Genomic DNA, 24,444 nt, shown 5'->3' with positions numbered 1-24,444 from the left:
CCACCGGGGTGGCGCAGTTGTCAGGGCGCTCGACTACTGTGCACAAGAATGCAAAATCGAATTCGTCTCAGCGGCCGCTTTTCCGTGCAGACGAAAAGCTAGGTGCCCCTGTGCTGTGCGATATCAGTGCACGTTAAAGAAACCCAGGTGGTCGAAATTATCGGAGCCCTCCACTACGGCGTCTCTCATAGCCTCAGTCGCTTTGGGACGTTAAACCCCAAAACCAAACCAAACAGCTCGCCTGTAGTAGGATCGTTCCATACGTACTCGTGGGCGACCGGCTGCAATTAAGCAGAATCCATGTTTTTGGGATGCTAAGTTTTCTGACTTGAGTCTCTATAAACATGTAGAATATGACTGAAGGAAGCTTCAAAACGGGCATAAACGGTGGAAGACGGGGCTGCACAAAGTGGAAAATTGTGAGAGCAGGTGGGAAATATTTGTGCGCCACATTAGCCATAAGTCGATTTCGCAATTTTATTTAACGTCGCGAGAGAGGCTGTACCGAATCGGCAGTAAGCTCGAGAGTCAAGCAACTGGGAGCATACTCTAACCAAGACAAGCGCACCCAGCACTACAGAAGCACTAGACACCCTAGGACTACTAACCACATTGTAACGGTTTTAACAGCTTTAATGGAGCAGCGGTAAAAAAAATGTGGCCAGCACGTTTCTGTTCATAATGCTTTTAGCAGTATGCTAAAGAGTACAGGCAATTATGCGAACGTTCTTTTAAGATGATATGGCAGGTGGCATAGGCATAAGAACGAAAACATGCCGGAGATCCGCTAGCTGATGCAATGACGTCACGCAGTGACGGCAGCGGTGACGCGAGCAGCCAAGCTTGCCCAAGCGGGCAGCCGGGCAACTAGTGGAGGCAAAAACTGCCGCTATGAACGTGCGGCAGCACTATCGAACAAACCGCTGCTAGGCTATCGGCCGCTTGGCTGACGTGTTGTTTGGGTTTTGGCGTGGAATCGAGCTGGTCGAAGTGCGACTTGAGGCAATGGAGGCGACTTTCAACATGGATTCTTTCATGAACTCATTCAGCAACAGACTGTAAGTATGCATGTTTTTGTTTTTTTCGCGCTGGTTAGGGACGCGCTTACGATATCCCTGTTCGAGCGGCTCTGACGTGTGAAAAAGCTGTGCACTGCGGTCTGTTGCCGGTCGTTATCAGAGACACCATTTTCTTGGCAGTTTTCGTCAGCTCCATCTTTTATGCAGGTATGCTTAGGCAGCGGTTAGTTTGTGCCATTTTACCTCGTTGCATGAGGTTTTAGCGCAGAATTCTGCACTTCCACATTAGTAGGGTTAGACCCATTCGGAAGTGCTAGTAACCATTGTCAGCGCTTCTAGAACACACCTGCATCAAGCTGCTGTAACGTAGTAGTGTTGCAGTCGTTTTCGTCATTATCAGGTGCACCCCCATTTCTTTTTTCCCTTTTCCTCCGCCTGTCTAAAGATAACCGTTGCGATCTTTGGGCTTGTCGTTTGCAAGCGACCTTGCCAAGCATCGAATTTGATGCTTAAGTCGTTCTCATTTAGTAAATGCTGCTGCTACGGCTCTCAATTTGATCTAATATAGAACTGTAAATACCTTGTACTTGTAACTAGCGTGCAAGTCGGTACACTTCAGAATGTGAAAATGGTCTCTCATGGCGGCGTAGAACACGGATAAAGTGATAGTAGGTTGCTGGTCATAAGTACCGCGACTTTCCGGGAAATATACTTACGGTTGAAGGAAAGAGCATTCTAGAAGCCCTGGAAAGACAGCGCAACGCAGCCTTGAGCTTTTTTGTGCTCTAATGTAGCTCGAGTTCAACGTAGTGAAGTTTGCATCAGTTTTACGTCAGCAGGAGGGTGATTCTGTGATTTGTGCACTTCACTGCAGCCTTCCGCAATACTCGTTGCATGTGTAAATATTTTTATAGCTGTGTACTTTGTTCAGTTCAGGAGTCTGGAAAGTATTTTAGTACTGCCACGCGTCGCATTTGTTCTGTTTATCGTTTGGAAGCTGCTGCTGCTGCTGAAAAAAAAAAAAAAAAAAAGAGCGGAATGGCCTTGTTCGGGCCGATGCGTGCAGCGATGGCATACTGCAGATATGGGATGGCATGTCTTTTTTTTTTTTTTTTTTTTTTTTTATGTACGTACTTGTTAAGATACTGTCAGCCTGACGCAGCTTCGTAGTTGCAATCAATAAACAAATTACAGCAGTTGTGGTGGGAAAACCTGGCTATGTCGGCATTTGCGATGTTTATGTCGAATGTACTAGGCATTCCAGGTTACTTAAATTTGCAGACCGGATGCTCTTAGCATGTTATTGGATTCCTTTACCATAATTTCGTATTTTTAAAGACAAATGTACTGCTTGTGAAAGGGCCTTTCTGCCATTTTTGTATATACATATCTGTGGTTACATATATTGTTGTAGCCTTGAATAAATAGGGACATTGACGCTGTCATAGTTCCAGCTGCACACTCTTTCACTGGTATTTTGTGAGTAATGCATATATGTTACGTGCTGTGGGATTCAAATTTCGATTCTGCATATTAGAAACTACTTAATGTTTTGGACCACATTGAATTGTCAGATTCTGGCCATGGCGGCCGCTTTTCAATGGAAGCAATGTGCTTATGTACAGCTACAGCATCCTTCATAGTCATGTTCCTTTTGGACATTGAACCCTGTTAACTAAACTGCACTGAATTGCTAAGTTTCATAATTGTCCAAAATATGAGGTGCTTTAGTGCAGATAGCTTCCCTCGACACAGCACACATGACAAAATTCTGTCTACCTGCTTGATTACATAGTTTTCAGTGGTGCTATTTCAAGTCTAACTTTATTATCTCAGCACTTTGTTGACATGTCAGATATATTTAAATTTTCATCTCGGCAAAAATAAATGGCTCATTAGCCCCATATGCTGCCAGTTTTGAAGTGTTCAAATACTCTGTAGGAAACCAAACCTAAGGAAAGTAGCTACAAGTTTTTGTACCAGTACAATAGCAAAGTATCATTCTAAACTGTATGAAATAGCACCTCATTCATTGTAAATGTTATGGAGGTGTGGCACTTTTCTTAAAATAAATGAATATTTTGTGTTACTTTGCCGAGGAGCAGCACTTCACATAAACAGGGACACACGCTGTGTCTGCTGTGAACTGTCTTGCTGGTAAATTTGGCAACAGCCATCATTTGCTACCCTATTAGTTAAACATGGCTATTTGGTAGATCTTTCATGCCAAAGCAACATTGTTGGACAGAAGGCACATTGTAGCGAGACAGTACAGAATAATTTTGACAACTTTGGTGCCATATCGCTGTGCCTAAACATTTACTTCTTTCTTTTGGTGCAAATGTCGGAAATCCTATTTTTTTACCTTTATTTAGAAGCTAATGAGCTTTTGTCATATTTGAATACAGTTCTAGAAAAAAAGTGGCGGATGCCCCGCAAAAGGTGCCCTTAAACAAATGGCATTGACTGATCTTCGGGACGCTGCAATTAATCCAATTAAGGTGCGGTGAACCTCCTTTCATCTCTAGGAGGCCCAAGGGGATTATTCGTTAGAATCTGTCGATGCCAAGGGGGTCACCATCAGAGCAAATAAGGAGCATGCGGAACTACGCTGCAAGGTGCAGGTAGTGGCCACAACAGGGTTAGCTGTTCAACCTATACACATCGGTGTTTCAAGGATCCCATCTGTTAAGGCCGAACCACATGGCCACATTTTTTGGCGCTACATCAGCGTCTTGGCTGCTGGCATCAACAGAGGCAATATTCCGCCGTTTTGGGGCGAGGCGATGTTGAAAGACGCAGGTGTCTGGTGATGCCAGATCTCTGCGTCGATGCAGGGAGTGCTGCGCAGGTGGGACCCAATGACAAGCCATGCATAGGCAGTGCTTTCCGGTTTAAGTGGTGCTGCTGTAACAGTCACTGCAGGCACAACTAGTTTATGTGAAGACGAGAACTCCTCTCTGTCCCCGTGCATTTGTTTCCTTTTCCCTCCCCAGTAGGTTGCTGTCACTGCTGAATGGGACGATTTTAGCCATGGACGGGGGATAATTGTTTGAACTTCCAGGATCCCTGCATGCCTTGGCATGCAGATGCCAGTTCATGTGCCATCATGTGTTTGGTCACCTTTGCATGTGCGCGCCGAGCGACGACGCCCGTAGACGAGATGCTGACGCGATGCCGAAGAAACGCTGCCATGTAGTTGGTCCTTTGAGTCTCCCCAGAAGATAATTTAGTGAAGTTGTGAGATCAGAGTGTACGGTGTCAAACTTTCTCTAGCAGTGTCAGAGTGTCCAGAGGTGCCTGCTTATGTGCTGGCATAAACATTTGCTTTTGGGGCAGCTTTGTTGCTAAGTCCCAATGTTTGCACACCACCTTCGAGCTGTTGTACATTGCACTCACTAACCAGGCAACTCTCAGTGCTTGATTTGACGGGATGGGGAACCAACTGAGAAAAGAAAATTGTGAAATATTAAAAACTCGTACTCGTGTTCAATACAAGAGAATATTCTGGTCTAATCTTGCTTTGTTTCTCTATCAGCATCACACGTAGCGCTTATATACATGTATATTCAGAAATTATGAGAAGTGTAATATTCTCAAGGCCAGAAGGGAGCACAAAGCTGTTTTTTGTCTGGGGAAGCAAAATCTCCGTTGTCACTTTGTTTTCATCTCGTGTGTACACAACCATATTTTAAGTGTTCATTAGATAAAATTACTGCATTGCAAAACTGTTTTTGGCTGTTTTAAGGACCTTTCAATTATTTGAACTTCTATATAGTTGGAATATATTTCCTAGCACCTCGAATACCGAATTCACGAGATTTTATTCTGTCATATTTGCATGCCATGCCAACTGTTTTTTTTAGCCCATCCATCCCTAATTACTATTGATCTAGTTCTCAAAGCTGTCATACGTGTCATATTTTTGCTGCCTTCTTAGGGATAAACCAGTGCGTGACCACCTGAAGAATGTCTACAGCTGCCTGGCTATTTCCACTCTGGCAGCAGCAGCTGGTGGATATGTTCATCTGTTCACAGATATCCTGCAGGCAAGTTACTTTGAATCTGTGGGAGCAGTGGACTACATTAACACGTCACATGGCCACTCTCTAATGGCACTTGAGAGAGTCCACCAAATTCAGTTTTGTCTGCTACTTCATAGTGCAGCTAATGGTCACTGCGCATTTTGATAAATGTTGTACCAACTACTGTATGTACCCTACACACGACTGCGATTAGAAAGATTCTGCATGTAACATGGCAGTGCCATCCAGGTTGTTGTGCTAATTTATTATTGATGGAACTATATACGATTTGAGTGTCCAATCTTACAGTGATCTGAAGGATGAAAAGCTTGGCAGGCTGGTTTGAATGTTCCGTACTATAGCAGCATAAGACAACAAATGCAGAAAAGGCAAGAAAATGCTGCTCTGCATTATCTTGCCTGCTTCTGGGTTTGTGATACTCTGGAAATTGGTTTAACATACACAATGGTCCAAACATGCTAGATTGCCCTGCTTAGATGGCTGCATATATTCTTGGCTACGACCGTGCATTTCAAACGTCAGTAGTCAGTACTTGCAAGTTAATTTATTAGTCTTTAGGTATGCACCAAGAGATCATACGGCACATCTGTCACAATTATGCGAGGCATCCGAACTCTCTTTAGCCAAGGTTTAAATGGGAGGGGTAATAGGGGGATGCAAAGCCATACAGCTGATCACTATATGTGGTAAGTTGGAGTAGTGTTGTATTTTCTTTGATTGAATAATAGTGCAGTGGTTAGGGCACTCAACTGCTGTACCCAAGGTTGTGGGATTGAATCCTGGCCACGGTGGCCGCTTTTTGACGAAGACGAAAAACGAGGTGGTCGTGTGCTGTGTGATGTCAGCGCACAGTAAAGAATCCCATGTGGTCTCAATTTCCGGAGCCCTCCACTACGGCACCCCTCGTAGCCTGAGTCACTTAGGGATATTCAACCTAAACCAAATCAAGATGAATAAACTAAATTGTAAGAGTAATGAAATAAATTGTAACAAAAGCATACTAACTGTGCTTTTCTGGTAAAAATTTTGTGCCAAATTGCAGAGTGTCTTCAAAAACATCTGATTCATCAGTTTTCATTTTTATACCTTCTTTAGTAGATTAGTTTTTGTGCATTGTAAACAAAGCAAGCAAAAAATTATGGGGGACACTTAAGCTCTGCCATTAAGGCTATGATGCATTAGCAGTAAGGTAAGGCAAAGAAAAGTAAGAAAAGGCAAACTGCTGTTGATTCAGAATACCTGCTTAGAAAATTTCCGCTTTGTCAAGTCTGCTACGAAGACAAGTAGCACTCTACAAAGAAAATTATTTTGGTGAATTGCTCCCTAACCTTATCACCATCGCACCAGAAAAATTTTGGCGTGCAATCTCGCTGTTATCCAGGGATTCTCGTGTGTTTGAAATCAATGGAATCTTAAGCCATAGCGCAAAAGAAATATCAACCAGTTTTAACGAATATTTTATATCTGTATTTACTACTGATAATGATGTACAACCTGTTTTTGAAACATCCTTGCCTCCCATGCCTGATCTGGTTATTAGTGAACAAGGTATAAAGCTTCCGAATCTTGATCCCAAGAAATCTCCCGGACCAGATAGAATACCAAATGCATTCCTAATTAGGTACGCTCAATGGGTATTCAAGTACTTGCTAATACTTTTTTCAAGGCCTCTAAACGAAGGACAGGTGCCACAAGAAAAATCCCTTGACATTCCAGTATTTTGCTGATAATGATATAGTTATCGAAGTTTCACACTGCAAATATCTAGGATTATTGATTATAAACAACCTTGACTGGACTAAACACATCAATCAAGTTGTAATCACTTCAAATCTTGCTCTTTTTTCTTAGGCGTGCCTTAAAACTCTCCACACCTAGAGTTCGGCTCCTAGCGTACAAATCGATTGTCCTTTCAATGGTAGATTATGCGGTGATAATGATCCATTCACAAAAACAAACAAATAAAATTAAAAGAATAAAAAAAAATCAGTTCGTTTTGTCTACAACAGCTATGGATGCACATCTGTAAGTGACTTTTTTAAATAGGGCTGGCTTGGCACCTATAACAGAGAGTCTTGTTTCTCGACTTATACCAATTAACGGTAAATTTAAAATTAACCTGGATAAACTAATATCTTTCTCTACAGGTTATACTACGAGGAAACAACACAATCTTACATTCACCCCTTTTATCCAGTGTAATAACTGCTTTAAATATTCATTTTTTCTTCGAACCGGAAATGAATGGAATCTACTTACTAATGACGAAGTCCTGCAGCAAAATCTGACATCATTCATCGGCCGCCTCTGTGTTCAGTAAGGCTTCCATTGTGTCGCATTCCAGGTTCTCTTTTGTAATGGAATTAATTTTTTATCGCCTTGGTGTATTTTGTCATTAGTATTAACTTTTTCTTTTGCTTGATGTGTGATTGTTAATATGCTTTAAACCTTAGTGTATTCTATAACTAGTCTATTGTACTGCTTCATTGAACTCTTTTCTTTATTGTTATAGTGTATTGTTCTTTTTTTTTTTTTCTGAAAAATTTGTACTGAATCCTTGCCCACCCTGCAAAATTCTCTTTCTGGGATTGCAGTGTAAAATAAATAAAAATAAATAGGTGACACCCGGCATATAAAGCCCCGATTTAACCAAGCCCTATGAACGTGCCTGGGAGGCCTAGGGGTATAGCGTGCCTGTCTCGGCATCCAAGTGCACGGGAAGGTTGGTTCTTATTCCACCTTCCCACTTCAAATGCACTTCAAATGAGTAGCCTGTGTTGGCAGCTGCTCCCAACTTTGTGAAAGCATGTGTTCTCGTTAAGTCGCGCAAACCATAGATGAATCAGTGCTTGGCCATGTGAGCGGCCACCTGCCAACGCCATGTTTGCGATTTTTTGCTCCCAATGCTAACGCCGGGTTTTTTGCATAATGTGTTGTCACTGTCTCATTGATATGTAAATTTCCCATGTGCTCTCAATCGTGAAATTCTTGTATGTAGCCACATTCAATGTTGCTCTGAATGTGACAGACCGGAAACAAAAAGGTGAACTCTGGTGGCTAATTAAAAGCGTGCCACTTGGCTGTGTTAGTGAGGAAAATAGCTGGTGTGCTGGCTTCTAGTAGCCATATCTGCTGGCTGAAACTTCAAGCAACATCTCGTCTGCTGATGTGTAGAAAAATGAGCGAACTCCTAAGCAGTGCCTCGTCTGATATGCAGTAGCACAAGGAGCCTGTTGAGGCTCTTTTAGGGTGTGTCCTCGTGACATTACTTGCATGCAGGCGAGGTCACTTCTGTTTTTGTAACAGTTTCCAGTGTAGTGACTCAGACTGAGTCATGATTGGTCACATGCCTCATGTACTACTCTGCTACATATACGTGACAGGTACCATCAACTCAGTCATGAGTCTTAACATAACATGCTTGTCATGACCACGCATTGTTTTGCTCAGTCATATGTCTCAGTGTTGCACGTGCACGCACTTATTGCTTTACACAACACACCAAGTGCTGGTTGAATGTGACAGATACACAACACTGCCATGAAATCTCTTCAATGGGCTCCACCACATTAAAAATTTCTACATTCAGGACACACAAAATGCAGTCTGCCAACCAAGAATGAAGCATGTATTGGGGCCTGCATATTTCTACCGGTAGCAAAAGTGCCAGCTATTTTTACACTAAACACAGCCAGAGAACAAGGTTAGTTCTCTTTAGCTTCCAGAATCAGCCGCATTCTTTTTGTCACGCCACATTTGGAGCACCATCAAACACATCTGCATTCACGAATTCCATGCTTGATAGGTGCTGGTGCCGTGATGCATAACTTCATGGTCACATAGTATCCTTTCACATTTCACATGCTTTCTTTTGCAAATGCACCAGAAACTCAGTAGCTAAAGTATTTTTTTTTTTTTTCCAATATTCACTTCAGTAAAATACTGAAGTAATTTGACTTGCTTCTATATGATGGTCAACAATATGGTTCATGTTGTTTCTGCTTATTGCCTGCCAGTATATTTTTAAACCTTGTCTAAAGATAGCTGGGACACCTGATAGTGACATGCTATTGTGTTGCTGCCCAGGCATTGTGGGCAGGAGATCCCATAATAGCATTCAAGATGCAGTTTTCAGTGAACTTGCAGCTCCTGCTCAGCTGCTTTCATGAGATGCTTCTCCATCAGCATGACTGGAGATGGGCCAACCAGCAGCTTGGTCAGTAGGCAGTTAGTAGAAATGTCCTTGAAATGCCTATGTGATGTGGTTATATACTCATGCTGATAAAGTATTTCCTATCTAGTTTTCAAAGGTGCGTGCATATTCAAGATTTTCTCTCACCATATATTTGCATTTGCGACATTATATATCTTCACGAATTGATAAGTCACAAAATTTGGCCGTATAGGTCAAGGGTTTTTGCGTTGTTTTTTTTTTGTATGAACAATCAATGAATGTGATGCACTGCCAAGGGAAGTGGTGAAATGAAGAAGTTTGTATCCCCCACAATAATGCCATGTAGGTGCTTTTGGATTTTACTGAATTGGGAATGCAGACACAGATATTCATTGATGAAATCAAATGGTGCATGTTTGGAAATATTCGAGAGGAATTGAATAAGGTTTCAGGTGTTTGAGTAGTTTTCGAATATTAATAAGATTTTAAATGGGCATGCATACTATTTTCCTCTGCAGGGGTTTTTAAAACTGTAGACTCTGGTAACGCGCAGCATGCTACTGTGATTAGTCTGTGCGCTCTGCTGTGGCAGAATGCAGCCAAGGCCAGTGGGCTCTGCCTCCATGTCCAATATAGGAGACCATGGCTCATAACTTTCCCTCTTGCCACCCAAGGTGTTATGCTATTGTTTGCTGTCATCAGTAGAAAAAGTGATTTTCTAAGAGGCACAGGATGGTTATATACGGATGTGCTACGTGCCTTATTAGTGGGAGTCACTTTTGATTCTTTAGGCAGCTTCAGCTCTAAGAGCTTTAGTGCTGCTGCTGACTGTTAGCTTTTTTTTTCATAGATGCACATTTTATACAATTTGCACAAATCGTGAATACCCATATGAATATTTTGTTTGGTGCAATTTGTAGCTAGAATATTTCTATTGAATTCTGTTTTGAGAAAAGTACTGTGTTTACTCTATTGTAAGCATCCCTCTATTGTAAGCTTTGTTTCACGATGCTGAAAGTGAGGGGCCTTCCCTGTTTTCGTGGGAATATCTTAATGAGACGGGTGCGAGAAATAACATTTTATTTGACAAATAAACTTGGCAAACATATTCATCAAATGCAATTACAGTTCGCTTCATACTATGGTAGCCCTCTTTAAACTTGTTCAGACCTTGTTACGGCTGACAAACAGCTGACACCAAATAAAGCAACATGAGCCCACAATGCATACGAGACCTGCCGAGCTCCGCTGAATGGCCGCTGATTGCAGGCTCACGTGAAAGTACGCTTTGTTTTCGGGGTCACTTTCAGCAGGCTTTTGCCGTTCTGTGCCGCCAGCTGTCATGTAGTGTCCAAACGCGGCAACACAAGGAGCTGAAGATCGTGCCGTGCCACTCGGGACTGTGACGCTACGACTTGATGACTGAGTGAGCAAGTGTGCTGGCAGCCTTGACTACACACACTTCCTCACAAAAAGGGGTGCTTAGAATCGTGAAAATATGGTACTATTTACATAGCCCTTTACTTGCAACTGGGGATTCTTTTATACATAACGCTGGCCTGAATCTTAAGTGTGGCCAGCTCCTAGAAGAGATAAGAGAACAAAATGATAGTGATATCCTAGTTTAAATCGAGAATGATGTTTGCATGCACAGGAAATGCAATGCGAAGTTTAGATAGGGTAATTGAATGGATTCCTAGGAAAGGCTAGCATAGTGTGAGGCAGTGGCAGAAAACCAGATGGGTGCTGATCAGATTGGCAAGTTTGTGGGGATAATGTGGCTGCAGTGGACATAGTTAGGCTGTTGATAATGATTCCTGGAAATAGCGTCAGTGCATTTGCGATCCTCAGGTGGTCTAAATCCACCTGTATCCCTCCACGGTGGCATTCCTCATAGCCTGGGCAAGGTATTAAGATGAACTTGAAGGGACCAGGAAGCAGTTTTGTCTTTCTTTACAGAGGTGCACCTGTGAGCATACGTGGTGATTCCTAATATACGTTGCATGCAAAAAATCAAGTGCTTTCCAGGCCTTTGCAAAACAGTGCTGTATTTTGCTGTCTGCTGCTACTGGTGGTGCTAAAGAGAATCTTCTGCAGTTATGAGGAAAAGTAGCGCAACGGAAATGTCATGCTGAACTGAAACTTAGATATATATTATAGATGTTGTTTATTACTCATCCTTGTGTTTCAGTTCATCTGCTGTTTTTCTTTTGGGATGCTTTTCATAATCAACATTTAGTCTTTCCGAGCTTTCCAGATTCTGACGCTTGGGCCTGCTTTCTATTTGCAGGGAAACTTCCTGACAACACTATTGTCCCTTGGCCTTCTGGTGGCTCTGTTTGCAGTCCCTGATAATGGCAAAAACCAGCATGTGCGCCTCGCCATCCTTGTTGGCTTTGCCTTCACCACAGGTATTGCTTTGGGGAGGCTTTGCAGGATTAGCCTTTATGGATTAGCATATGCAGCCTCTTCCAGAATAATGAGCACGTTCAGCAATCTATTTACTGTCATGCATTAACTACTGAATATTGAGATGTGTTTTGGCACTGGTGTTGTAAGTTCCTGGTGGGCATTTGCACGCAAGTGCAGTGAACAATTCTTTTTTTCTCTACGGAACATGAGGGAGAAGTTCGACGCCTGCCCCTTATTATTCTACCACAACATTCATTGTGCTTTTCTCTTTTATGTTCCCATAAGGTTTATACGATGGTTACATTGTCACAAGAGCATCGTAACGGGAGAATGACAACAGAAATGGCACACAGAAATGACTATAGTTATTTTTGCAGCTGCTTTCATTTGTTTCTGGAACAGCTTGGCATAAGAGTCTGTGTGGATTAAAACTACAAAGCAGCAAATATATTGCAGCTTTTGTGTGCCTCACGTGATCACTCAGTTGTAGGGTGCTTTATAGGGTGCTGATGGTTCTCTATGGTTACTAATGTCATATGCACAGTCTCGAAGCAAAATTGCGCTAGGAAATGTGCAGTGATCTTTCATGCGTATTTATGCATTCCGAGAGTAAACGGGATTGAAGTTTCTTGTCTCAGTAAAGTGAAGTAGGAGCCATTTATTTTTCAATTTTGCAAACACCTAAAAATAGCTTTATTCTGTTCACCAATTTCAGTACTGACTTCCATATGAATGGGATCTACAAGCAACTCTTTAGCTACTGCAACCAGGTTCAGATGTGAAAAATTCATGGTTCATTTGATGCAAGACCAGATTGAGGGAGGGGGAGACTATGTATTCAAGGAATGGTATCTTGATGGTATTTCTTCATGCTGTTGTACGGATCAGCAGTGTTGGGAGCAATGATATTTTCACTGTGAGCAGTTATCGGGAGTCATAAAATCTGTTTTTTATTTGGGATTATGCACACTGCAATAGTAAGCATGGATTATCATTTGGGATTCTACTTGAACACCTTCTCACTAAGCGGTCACCGGGCACTGCTGTTTTGCTTTCTGAATTGCTTTTTGTACTTGGAACTAGCGTGGTGGAAGCCGTAGTGGAATCTGCTTGCAGCACCATGGTGAGGAGGCGTTTTCTTGTTTGCCGCTGAACAGAGGGATAGGTTGGAGCACATTTGAGACAGATCTGCAATGTAGTGCTTATTTCTGCTCCGAGAGAAGGCTGGTATAAGTATTGGGGTATGCCAAAACTATGAAGCAGTGTGACGTTTCTGTTTCTTTCAGTTTTCTAAGCTAGCCGTGTGTTTTTTCTTTGATTCATATAAAGGTTTGGGCATGGGACCACTTCTGGACATTGTCATTTCTGTGGATCCATCCATCATTGCTACTGCATTCCTGGCTACCTGTGCAGTCTTCACTTGTTTCTCCCTGAGTGCTTTGTACACTGACCATTGCCGTTGGATCTATGTGGGTGGTAAGTGTGAATTTACCAGGTCTTGTGATTGAGATCAAAAGTAGCTTTCTAATGCTTTTTGTTCAAAAATAAGACAACAGACCCAGCTTATAAGAGACCTCTTATATAGACTGTAATTGTCTGTTATAAATGCATTCTATTGTATCAGTAAGAGAAACTAGCTACAGCCCATGTGATGTTTTTAAGAAGCTGCTGTTACACTGCATCTGTGCTCTTTCACGATTATGCAATGAAAACAGTGCATCCCACAGCTGCAGCATTTTTTTGCGGTGCTTACATGTTAATGGCATCACAAAAATAGTGCAGTGGCTGGCAGCATTGCCAACAGAAATCGTTACTGAGCTAAGAGTGACTATTAGAAAAGGGGTTGAGTTCTGTAGGTTTAACAGCATAAGGCTGAAAAAGTATAAAATGATAGTGGGTAATAGAAACAGGATTCCATGACATTGTGGACTAGAGACCTGTACAGAGTATCACAAAGATGCGGCAGCATGAAGATTCTTTTGTGCTATATATGAGTGGCTGAATAAATAGTGAATGACGCTTCCTCACGAGGCAGTAAGACAGTGCAAATGGTATTTGGTTTAACAAAGGAGTTTTGTGAAATTTGGATTGGCAGGAAGACTAAATATTGAGCACGTTTTGACAGTTTTGCACCTTGCTTTGCCTTACAATATGAAATAATGCAGTAGATCTTTCTGAAAGCTGCCACAGTAGTGTACATGCTTATAGAATTTTTTGTCTCTAGGCTGTATATAGCCTTAGGTGGGTTACTTGTTTCAAGGGCATATGCTAAAGTCTATCCTGCATATATTAAATATCTTAAATATTGAGAATTACTTTCAAGGAACATTCTACTGTCAGAGAAGGCTAAAAATAGTTGCCGACCAGTTTTTCACACTCCAAAAAATTTGAATATGCTTGATTATTCAGACTTGTTTGCAACAGTATCACTGTCGCTATAGGCAGTAATGTATAATGACTATCAAAACTGACTATCTGAACCCAGTTTGAGAACTCCTGCGCTATGGCTTTTATGATAAGCACGCTTGGTCTAGCAAGTGCTATTCTGCCAGCACGGAGGCAGCGGCATTACTTGGCTGCAAGAATCTTGTCACTACCATAGGTGCACTATATTCTTTTTAGTTCACGAATAAGCTAGTCTTTTGGCATTTTTAAGTATTGCATTTTGCAATCAAATTATTTCATGGTTCTTTTCGAGTTTGATCTGCTGTGTCTAGTTTTTGTTTAATACTGCCAAAGCTTTAATCATTTTACTTGTGTCTTAGTCAAACACTGCTCACTCATTCCAGGAACTCTGATGTCGATCCTCTCAGTCATGTCCCTCTTCTCCTTGGCCAACCTGTTCTTAGGCTCGTACCTCCTTTTCCAGGTAGGCCACGTGCTGTGCAGCTCAACCTCTGGGTCTTTCTCATTCAGAGTTGTAGTATACAGGGTGCAGAAGCTATTTGAGAACAAAGTCTGCAAGCAAACAGAAGCACACACTGGAGGTTGATCATTTACATTTTGTACGAATGCCCACACTCATAATGGGCTAATCATTCAATTAAACCATTGTCAGCAGTCTCTACACGCTATTGAAACAGACCGTAGGCTCGCCGTTGTGTCAACGGCTTCTCCGAGAACTGCAATGCTGCTTGCTGTGTGTGTGCACCTATTGGACTCTATCTCAACCCCACCTAATGAGTAGTACTAGTAGTGCACAGAGTTGACATCTGGGGAGCTGGACGCGTTTTTCCGAACTGTAAACTGTATAGTGGGGAAACAGCCCACTTTGTCTGAAAGCGTTCAGCTAATCTAAGATAACCCCAGTGGAGGAAAAGACACCATCGAAACAGTGAACTGACGCCATCTCCAAGTGGCGCTTCCTCTCGCGGGACGCCTGATGCTCATAGCGCTGAATAATGCTGGAATTTGTTCTGATCTGCACTCGAAGCAGCAGTTTTATCGTAGATTTTAAGTATTTGTGCATTGAAGGACGAAGCTTCTCATGCTGGGGGGGGGGGGTTCTAGTGGTGGTATATACGGACTTTGTGGCAAGCTTATGGCAGTATTTGGGGAGGGTACTGTTATATGTTTAGTATATAGCCTTTCTCGTAAAGAACAAAGCCTCACAATGATTCCATTTATATTGCCATAGCTGCAGTGTTGCAAAAGTTTAAGATTGTCTCAAATTGCAAGTGCGTTTTTCTTAGAGCTGTTTCTGGACACTGCACTCAGCCTTACTGGGCTTTTTCCCGGCATTTTCATTGAGTGACAATGACAAATTTAGTATCACTGCAGTCATATTGAAAAGATCAGGAGCGATCCAATATTTACATCACTCCATCGAGATTTTGCAAATTACCATTAAAATAATATTGCATGTCCAAAAATTTTGCCGATTTCCTTATGGCATACACTATCTTGGCCATGGGTAATGATGATAGCTTCAGTTTTACTTGACATGTTCAAAATCCGAAGGCAGTTTTGGAAATGGAAAGAGCATGTCATTTTTGGTGAGAAATATCAGTGACTCTACTGATCGTTTAAGTTATATGTGGTCAAACTTCAAGTGCCGTTTTCTCAGTTTCATATTTTTGGTCTCTACAGTCTTGCGCAGGGTTTTGATAACTTCTTTTTGGTTCACACAAATAACTTCAGAGAGAAATGAGGTACCCGATGGCATTTTTTATTTTTTAGGCAATGGATAAATATCAATTTAAGATTAGTTTAAGAGTTCCAGTGCCAAATAATGCAGCCTTTTACTGTCAACATAATGTGAGGAGGATGTGCCTTTAGAGGAAAACTAAGGATGTCATAGGTTATGGGAAGTCTTTGGCTATCAATTTACGTAATTAAAAGCAACAAAATCCAATGAGAAAGTTCAATAAAGTTGCGTAAGAAATTCACTAATTATGCTCTGGTCTTTGTTAGACAACTTTTGATCTAAGACAACCAGCTCAATTATGATGACATTTTTGAAGTCGAGAGAGAAAACATCTGTGTGCAAAGTTTCGTGAGATTCTAGTCATAACTGAAGTTCATTTTAAAACCCTCGTCCCCCCTTAATATGAGGTGGAAAACTGACATGATAAAATCGGGGGGGAAAAAACCTTGTATTATACGCGGGGTTTTACAGTATTGCCCAGGACATGAACCACTACCACCGTGGTACTTACCACACAGTTTGGCCTTACATGAACACGCTTTTGGTAAACCTGTGCACCATGTGAGCATACATTACCAGGATATCTAATACTGCAAGAAAAATACGGAAATTGCACTGCATTTTAGGCTGATGGATCAAAAACTGGACATGTTGGAAGTGCAATAATATAATACAACTGAAAAGGCAATACATACAACTGCTTCAGTAAGCAACCTTTTTTGCTGCTGAGTGTTATGCCATCTGTGTTGCCGTAAAGAAAATAACAAATGAAAACATAAAAAGCAATACAATCTGTACGGATTTGCTGAGAGTTTTCACCGCATTAAACTCCAAAAATGCTGTTGAACCACTGACAGGAACCATCATATACATCTTAAATTGTTGCATCAGCTTTGAAAGCGAGCCACGATTACTCTGTCTGGGTGCAAGACCATTTATTGGCCTTCCCACATGCCTGCATATGTGGTGTGCTGCTACCAGTCTTGTATATACTGCGAATAACTGTTCAAAAAAAGCCTCATTCTGTCATAATAATCACCACCCTTGGTACACTTCTCGGGTTCTTGCTCTGATTCTTGTACTGGTCAGGGATAGAAGATGCAGGGTATTAATGTTTCAAGGCTGAGTTATTTTAGTCAAAAGTTTAAAGGGAAAGACGTTACACCTATGAAACGGAATATAATACCTGTAACGTTGAAACAGTAAGCTTGAAGAGTAGATCAGGAAAAAAAAAAGTGACTTGTTGACGTTCTAATCCGAATCGAGATTAGGCACGAGCAGTGAATGTAATGCGAATGAAAGGTAACAGATGGCCACTAAGGAGGACGGATTAGATAGCAAGGAAATAGAAACTGTGGGGCGCAATGTAATGTGTGAAGATAGCATTAGCAATTTTGCGGGTATAATCTGTGTGCAGATTGAACAGAATGGGATAGTTGGATAGGTATGCTAGATGCCTTTGCTCTTTTTATTTATGTATTGATACTGTGATCTAGTACAGATCATAGCATGGTGGAAAAAACCTAAATGCAAGCATACAAATACACTCAAATTTATAACATTCATAACGTTCGCAGGCACTTTTAAAAATTTGGGTAACAGTCTCGCTGTTAAGTTAGTTTCATTCTATAATTGTCCTCGGGAAAAAAAAAATATCTAAAGCAGTTATTTTGCACGTTGAAGTGGGTGCATGCCTTTGTCTCGTGTTATAACCTGAGGAGTAAGCATAATAATCAGAAGTGTTAACAGTATGTGACCTTTTACGAGCTGAAGAAACTTAAATCGGCAGACAAGATTGCGCTCACTCACCGGGGCTAATCCGCTGCGTTTCACGAGCTCAGTGACAGATGCACGGCCGTATGTGTTTAACACACACCTAACTACCTGATGCTGCATTCGCTCTAGCTTGTGAATGTTGGTTAATGGGAAAGGGTAAGAGATAATTATGGCGTATTCTAAGAACGGCCGGATGAGGGATTTGTACTGTGTTAAACACACACCTGACTATGCTGTATTCGCTCTAGCCTGTGAATGTTAACTAATGGAAAGATCGGAGCATAGAAACATACCATCAAATTTTGTTGAGCCTCTAGTAACGGGATCAGGGGTAATGAAAGAGAGCAGATGTGCTTTACAAGCAACAAATATAAAACAGATCAACATTCTATACAGAGATTGTTTGAAGGTAGTGCTCAACAAACAGAGCTAAGCGGCAGGCTGCATGGAAGGAGTCAGTAAACAAGCTGCATTATTTTATAAAGCCCCATCTTAGAAGAATGAAAATCATGCTGACACCAGGAGCGTTTTATTGAAGTAATTTTGTTGTCTACGCATAGGACACACACGCAAATCACTGTTTCTTACTAATAAAAAAAAGACAAACCTGTATGTGCAATGTATGATGAGCCCACTGGAAATCATATCCTAAACACATGTGCAAAACTCTAACTGAAGAAAAGATCTTATTTTACAGTCAACACATCCTGTTTCATCAATGTTGCTTTTTGTTGAAAAAGCACTTATCACATGTTATCACACATTACCACATTTATCAAGAAAGGCAATGTTTTAAATCAAATATAGGTATCAAAACATCTACTCACTTGACACAACAGACCTTGTGTTTGGCCCATGATAGCCAGAGTTGCAGCATGCAATGAAACGTAGCGAACAGAATTTTGTGTGGAAGACAGTTGGAACATCCTCAGGGCTGTTTCATACCAACCAACCAATCATTATTACTTTTCTGCTGCCTGCCTTGGACAAACTTCTTATAATCAAAATAAAAAGTCAACATTCCAGGCTCCTCTGGATGTATGTTTGTCCAGGAGGTGTTCGGCTCTGTTCAGGTGGTTCTCCTTGCTCTTAGCAGTCAAGAATTGTCCTCTCTGCACAAGTTGACTTCTATTGAATATACTGATGAATGAATGGCACTTGTGATAAGGATATCAACCTGCACTCCCTTGCAAGGGCCCTAACAGATTTCCCAGGGTACTCGCCAATGATACCTTGGACACAATGGATAAATACCAGCGTTCTAATAGTGTCGGAGTGCCAGCAGTATCATTTCTTCTGGAGAACAGTGTCTGCCATTCCTAGCAGCCTCCAATTCCTTCCATAGTTTGAAGATGAATGAGCAGACAAGATTTAAGTATTATATACCGATCTCTGAATTATGGCAGCCTGCAGAAACTGAGGAGATAGTAGCATGCCTTATCATTTCTTTGAGTTCTCCGAAGTTCTGTCATGATTACCTGCCCCAAAAATGGGATTTATGGCTCTGACGTTGAGGATGTTATTTCACCTGAAATGTGTTTTCATATACTTCCTGCACTGCTTTTTTCTTGCCAATGCAACTTTTCTTGTATGTATTCTTGCTGACATAACAAAGCGGTGGCAAGCAATTGAGTGCCAGCATTGGGTCTAGAAAATTGACACAGTGTTGCATTTCAAAGCTAGCAATTCTTTTTCAGGCCAACCTGTACATTGGCGTGGCTGTTTTCTGTGGCTTTGTGCTCTATGACACCCAACTTATCATCGAGAAAAGGAAGCGCGGAGAGCGTGACTACATCAGGTAAGAGAACGCTAGTCATATATAGGAAGCTGTAGTAAACCCTGCCGGTATAGAAACCTATCTGTGAACTCTTCGTGCTTGATGCACCAATTCCATGCTTAATGATGTTTGCTAACATATGGCACTTCGTATCTATAAAAGCCATTCTAGATAGGGCAAATCAACTTTCTAGAAATACAGGTTCGGTGCCTGTTAAGAACTGTGCTGTCATGTTCCTGCAAGTGTTCCACTGCAGTGTTGAACGCTCCTGTCTTAAGTTCTTTGCGTATAGTGCACAGACGAGTCTTGGAGTCACTTTTTCCATCATCCTCGTCCTCTTCCTCACTTTCCTCCGTTTGCTGTTGTTTTGAGGCGGCCATAGCACGTCGTTGAGTTTCCTGGCGACGTCTTTTCGCTAGGTGTTCTTCTCGTTCTGGAAAGATTCAGTGTTCCGGGCCTCTCTCACGGCCTCTCTGGGAACGCGTCTTGCCATGACGGTACATTGCGCTCCCCTTGTCGAACACAACCAGCATTTCATTGAATGCATTAAAGTTCACCGGCGTTCTATAATTCGTCTACAGGAAAGGAAAGGCGCAGTATCTGTCACTCGCGGAATCCCGCTATCATTCTCACTGTAGACAAGGGGAATTATGAAGAGCGTTCACGATCCGGGGCGTGGCGCAGTGGTAAAGCGCTGGGCTGAGGATCCAAGGGATGGAGGTTCTATTCTCCGGTAGAAAACAAGGTTTATTAATTTAATTTTTTAGTACCGATTCAATGGTGATCAGGCATGAGACTTCTGGTTGGTCGCTACGAATTAGGCGGCTCTCTCGCATACGCGTAACGGGCGGCCCAGACTCACACGAAAGTGCTCTGACCCGCATAGTGTAGCTTTACGCTACAAAACTAGTTCTGCTCCGGGGATCTAACCAGAAACCATTACCTTTCTGGAGCAGTTGCTCCACCAACTGAGCTAGCCAGGACTGTCGGCAGATCAGATGGTAGGGCGACAATGAATTTATCAATAACTGGATGTGGGAATGGTGTCAGTTGGATATTTAGGGTAATCTCCCATGATGGATCAGATTTGTAATAAGGGAGTAATTACTCATTGACATCCACCCAAGTGCATCCAACGGCTACGGAGAAAAACTAGTGAGTAATAGTTCCCTTATTACAGATCTACTCCACCTTAGGGGATTCCCCTAAATATTCCACTGATACAAAAGTAATGTAACTGAAAAAAAAAGAAACTGTGTGCAAGAAATGCTATTGCTTCATACCGTTAAGGGCGGAGCTTGTGTCCCCCTGAGTTGCATCGAACTCTATCAGCGCAGCCAGTGAAAGCGCATTGGGAGGCATAAAGTTTCAAGAAGCGGTGTCCGAGCTTAATGGTGATGTACACCCGGCAGGCTAAAGGGAATTTTAAATAAGTTTAGAAAATTAAAGACAGTAAAAACATCAGTGTGTGGGGACACTCTATCACGTCATACCCAAAACAGTGGAGCTTAAGTGTCCCCCTAATTTTCTTGAGTCTCTGGTCTATTAAACGATGCTCCCAGTTGTGAAGTTGGTGGTCAAATGCAAATGGCATGCTTGGGTGTCACAGCAGGGGGGTCACTAAAGTGCTAATTTACCATATTTTTATGATTCTAGGCACCCCCCCCCCCCCCTATTTTTTTTTGTGAGAAAGAGGGCCTAGTGAAGGCTGCCAATGAGCTAGCTCATACAGTCGTTGAGCCAGAGCTGTTGTAGTCTTGGGGGTGGCACGGCGTCCATTGTGCAATCTGTCTACTTGTGTTGCTGTGTTCCGACACTACATGACAGCTGGCGCTACAGAATTAAAAGCAGGCTGAAAGCTGCTGCAATAACTCTTATCAACGTGTTGCCGTGTGGACCTGGAATCTGTGGCCATTTGACAGGCTTTGCGGACGGACCCGTGTTGCTTTATATGGTGCAAGCTGTTTGAGAGCCGTAACGGAAGTCTGAATGGGTTCAGAGGGCTGCCACTGCTTCAAGTTCAAGCAAACTGCAATCACGTTTTGCTGAAGATGTTTGCTGAATAAAATTTTTCTCATGCCCGTCTCGTCAAGATATTGCTGTGAAACCAGGGAAGGGGGGGGTTAGATTTTTAGAATCTAAGCACCCCCTTCACTTATGGCATGTTGGCATAAAAAAAGGGGGTGCCTAGAATAGAGTAAATGCAGTATATGAATTTGTTCTGCACACTGATGTTGTTTCCATTCATTTGCATGTAGTACCTTTTTTGTCTGGGTAGATATTAGACCTGACTCATGATTCCACTAGATTATTCAGTATGTTACATCTTTGCCTTTGAATAAAGTTTAGTTTGCGTTATTGCTAGAGTCTGAAGTGGAGCATCAGTGCATGAAGTTCTTTACTTGTAGCAGCCCTGTGAATTTGCACTCATAGCATGAATTTTAGCTGTTAGTAGGAACATATTAATGTGATTGAGTGATCACTCTTTTTGTTTATGGTCTCGATCTGTGATGCAGTGGCATGTTCTGAAGGAGACAAAATATGTCAGTGTGCTATGTGATGTGAGCACACATTAAAAGTGCCACATGGCCTGAATTAGCTTCTTTGCTCATGGGAAAAGTGGAAGGCTTTGTGTAGCTAACATTTTCCTGCCTTTGACGTATCATCCTTGATAGTATAATGCATAGTATCAAGTCTTAGAGGAAGGACTTCTCTTTTCAATATCATTGTTCTCATTCATATTTGTTATGAAATGAAAAAGTTGTAATCACAAAAAATTTGAGGCGAGTTTTTGGCAAGAGAGACTTCTGCATTATTTCAACATTTTATACAGAAATTTTTTAGTTGTCAAAAAAGGGTGATGTCTTGTACAGTAAACTCATTAATTTGGCCTTCAAGGTACCAGGAAGAGTATTTTATTAATAGAAACTTCAGATTATTGAATGAGTTTGAAACTGAAATTGAAAGAATAGTTCTTGCCACAGATGGCTGTAGTGGCTGTAGTTGTCCGGGAGCACTTGGAAAGCAGGAAAGTAAGACTTTAAAACCATTGATAGCGCTCTTTCATAAGGAATTGGGGTGGGCAGGAAAGTTAAAATCCAAAGCCCTCCATTAAACGTTGAGAAATTGCCCCGTCGTGGCGGCGATAGGCTGCTGTGCCTAAGGATACGGGATCAAATCCTGGCCATGATGGCTGTTTTTCAATGGAGGTGAAAAGTGTCCATATGCCATGCGTTGTCAGCGCACGTTAAAGAACCCCGGGTGGTCTAAATTTCCGGAGCCTCCTACTCCGAGTTGCTTCAGGACGTTAAACCCCATACACCAAATAAATGTTGAGAAGTTGTAACACCAGCAAAAGTGATTTTTGCGCACTCAAGTGATGTTCAACAGAAATAAGCGAGCAGCAGCAAGTGGGGGCGTCCGCTCTTTTTATTGTCAATGTCCTTCATTTTAACGTCCTGCTTCACATGACATGCCGAGTGAGCAGTGAAATTTTGCTTATGTTAGGGCATGCGCTGCTAAATGATCGCCTTACTACATTTTTAATGTGCAGTTTTTCCATCCTTTCCTAACATGTGGGGTAACCACCTGGAAACTGTGTGATAATCCTCCCTGTCATCCTTCTCTTCACCCAAGCACACGAGCAGGGAACGGGTCCATTTTTCATTTGACAACCTGTTTTTGTTTTTGCTTTTTCAGACACTCTGTTGATTTGTTCCTGGACTTCATTAGCATCTTCAGACGCCTGCTCATTATTCTGACCCAGAAGGTAAGATCAAATGCAGCTTTGTGTAGTTTCAGCTTATTATAACCTTGAGAGATTCCTTTGCTTCAGCTCTTTTAGGGTGATTAATTCTGAGATTGTGAGCTTGCTCTTGTTTGTTGTACCTTGTGCAGTCTCAGAGGAATGGAACTAAGGTGAGGCTGTGCAGCTTGCCTAGTAAAAGACTTTGATCAATGGTCATAATTTGTATTTAGCCACCTTTTCTGTTTCCTTGTGTTGTGTGTGCAGTGCCTGTTCTTTACTGCACACTTCTGTCCATCTCCCATGTCCTGTTTTGCACTCCGGTTAATAGTATTCTATGTGCACTTGCACAGTTGTTTCTGCCTTTCCAGTCCCTTATGCCAGTTCTTTTTTTCCTATTCCAGGAAAGTAACAGGCGTGAAAAGCGGAACTGATGTCTTGCCACTTCCAGAGAGTCGTTGGTCGCTTGGTTGGCCAGCGTACACCCTGTTCATTTTCCTGTAGCCATTCAGTCCAAGTTTGCTGAGCACTGTCAGTCCACTCCACTAGAATGCTTACCTCTGAAAGATACCTGCTGCTTGTAAAGAAAGATGGCTGTGTGGGGGGACAGTGACAAGAGCTAATGCATGAAGAGAACACATGGCCAGGACTTTTGTTTATCAGATGTAACCTTTGTTTAGTGTTGAAGATGAACACATAACTGGCATCTTCTATATGTTTCAGATCCTTAAAGTCATGGCTGGTTTTAGTTCTTGAGAATGTAGAACTAACTTTTTTGTGTAAGTCTGTAATGGATAACAAGTGTGCTTATTTTTGTTGTGATGTCAAGTTCTAGAGCATTTTTCTTTTGAATGCAAGTGTTATGTACATCTTGAAGTTCCAACATCTGACCTGTGTACATTTGTCCCAAAATAAGTGTCCCGTGGGAATTGGGGATGCATTGGGGGTTCACGGTTCAACATGCACATTGCAATGCTTGAACTCGTGCAAAAAGTAAACCATTGACAATCATAGTTTACATAGTGGGTTTGCTCTGCGTTTGTGGGTGTTATTTGTGGCTCAATAAAAGTTGTCAAAGTTCTAGATCAGCAGTACAGTGTCAGTCATCTCTCTTGATTACAGGAATGCCGCAATTTAGATGAAGGGAATTATTGCTGTGATAAGTATTGAGCTGGACATTGAATTTGTCATTGGCAGTGGGTGTCAAAATTGTGAACTGAATTCCAAGCTTGAGTCTTCTGGTTTCATAAGGTTTTAGTAGTCTTGCATCTCCCAACATGTCTCATCTCCCTTTTCGTCGTAGCAGTCGGTGACATGGCTTGCAGTGTCGCACTCGCCATTATAAGTA

The 24,444-nt window shown here is 41.9% G+C and overlaps 1 protein-coding gene across 1 annotated transcript; it reads left to right on the top strand.

Annotated features, from left to right (window-relative positions):
• Nucleotides 1-899: 899 nt before the first annotated feature.
• BI-1 (Bax Inhibitor-1) lies at nt 900-24,179 on the top strand. The gene is made up of 8 exons (XM_084591341.1): nt 900-1,058; nt 4,960-5,068; nt 11,530-11,650; nt 12,981-13,127; nt 14,441-14,520; nt 19,272-19,372; nt 23,051-23,120; nt 23,501-24,179. Exons 1-8 carry the CDS (start codon nt 1,006-1,008, stop codon nt 23,528-23,530), a joined length of 711 nt encoding a protein of 236 aa, XP_084447467.1. The 5' UTR covers nt 900-1,005; the 3' UTR covers nt 23,531-24,179.
• The last annotated feature ends 265 nt before the right edge of the window (nt 24,180-24,444 follow it).

This window comes from Amblyomma maculatum, chromosome 1, assembly GCF_055883805.1.
Source record: "Amblyomma maculatum isolate TAMU_Amacu chromosome 1, ASM5588380v1, whole genome shotgun sequence".
Classification (NCBI taxonomy): domain Eukaryota; kingdom Metazoa; phylum Arthropoda; class Arachnida; order Ixodida; family Ixodidae; genus Amblyomma; species Amblyomma maculatum.
Note: the sequence above shows the minus strand (reverse complement) of the source record. Positions and strands in the feature narration are given on the sequence as shown.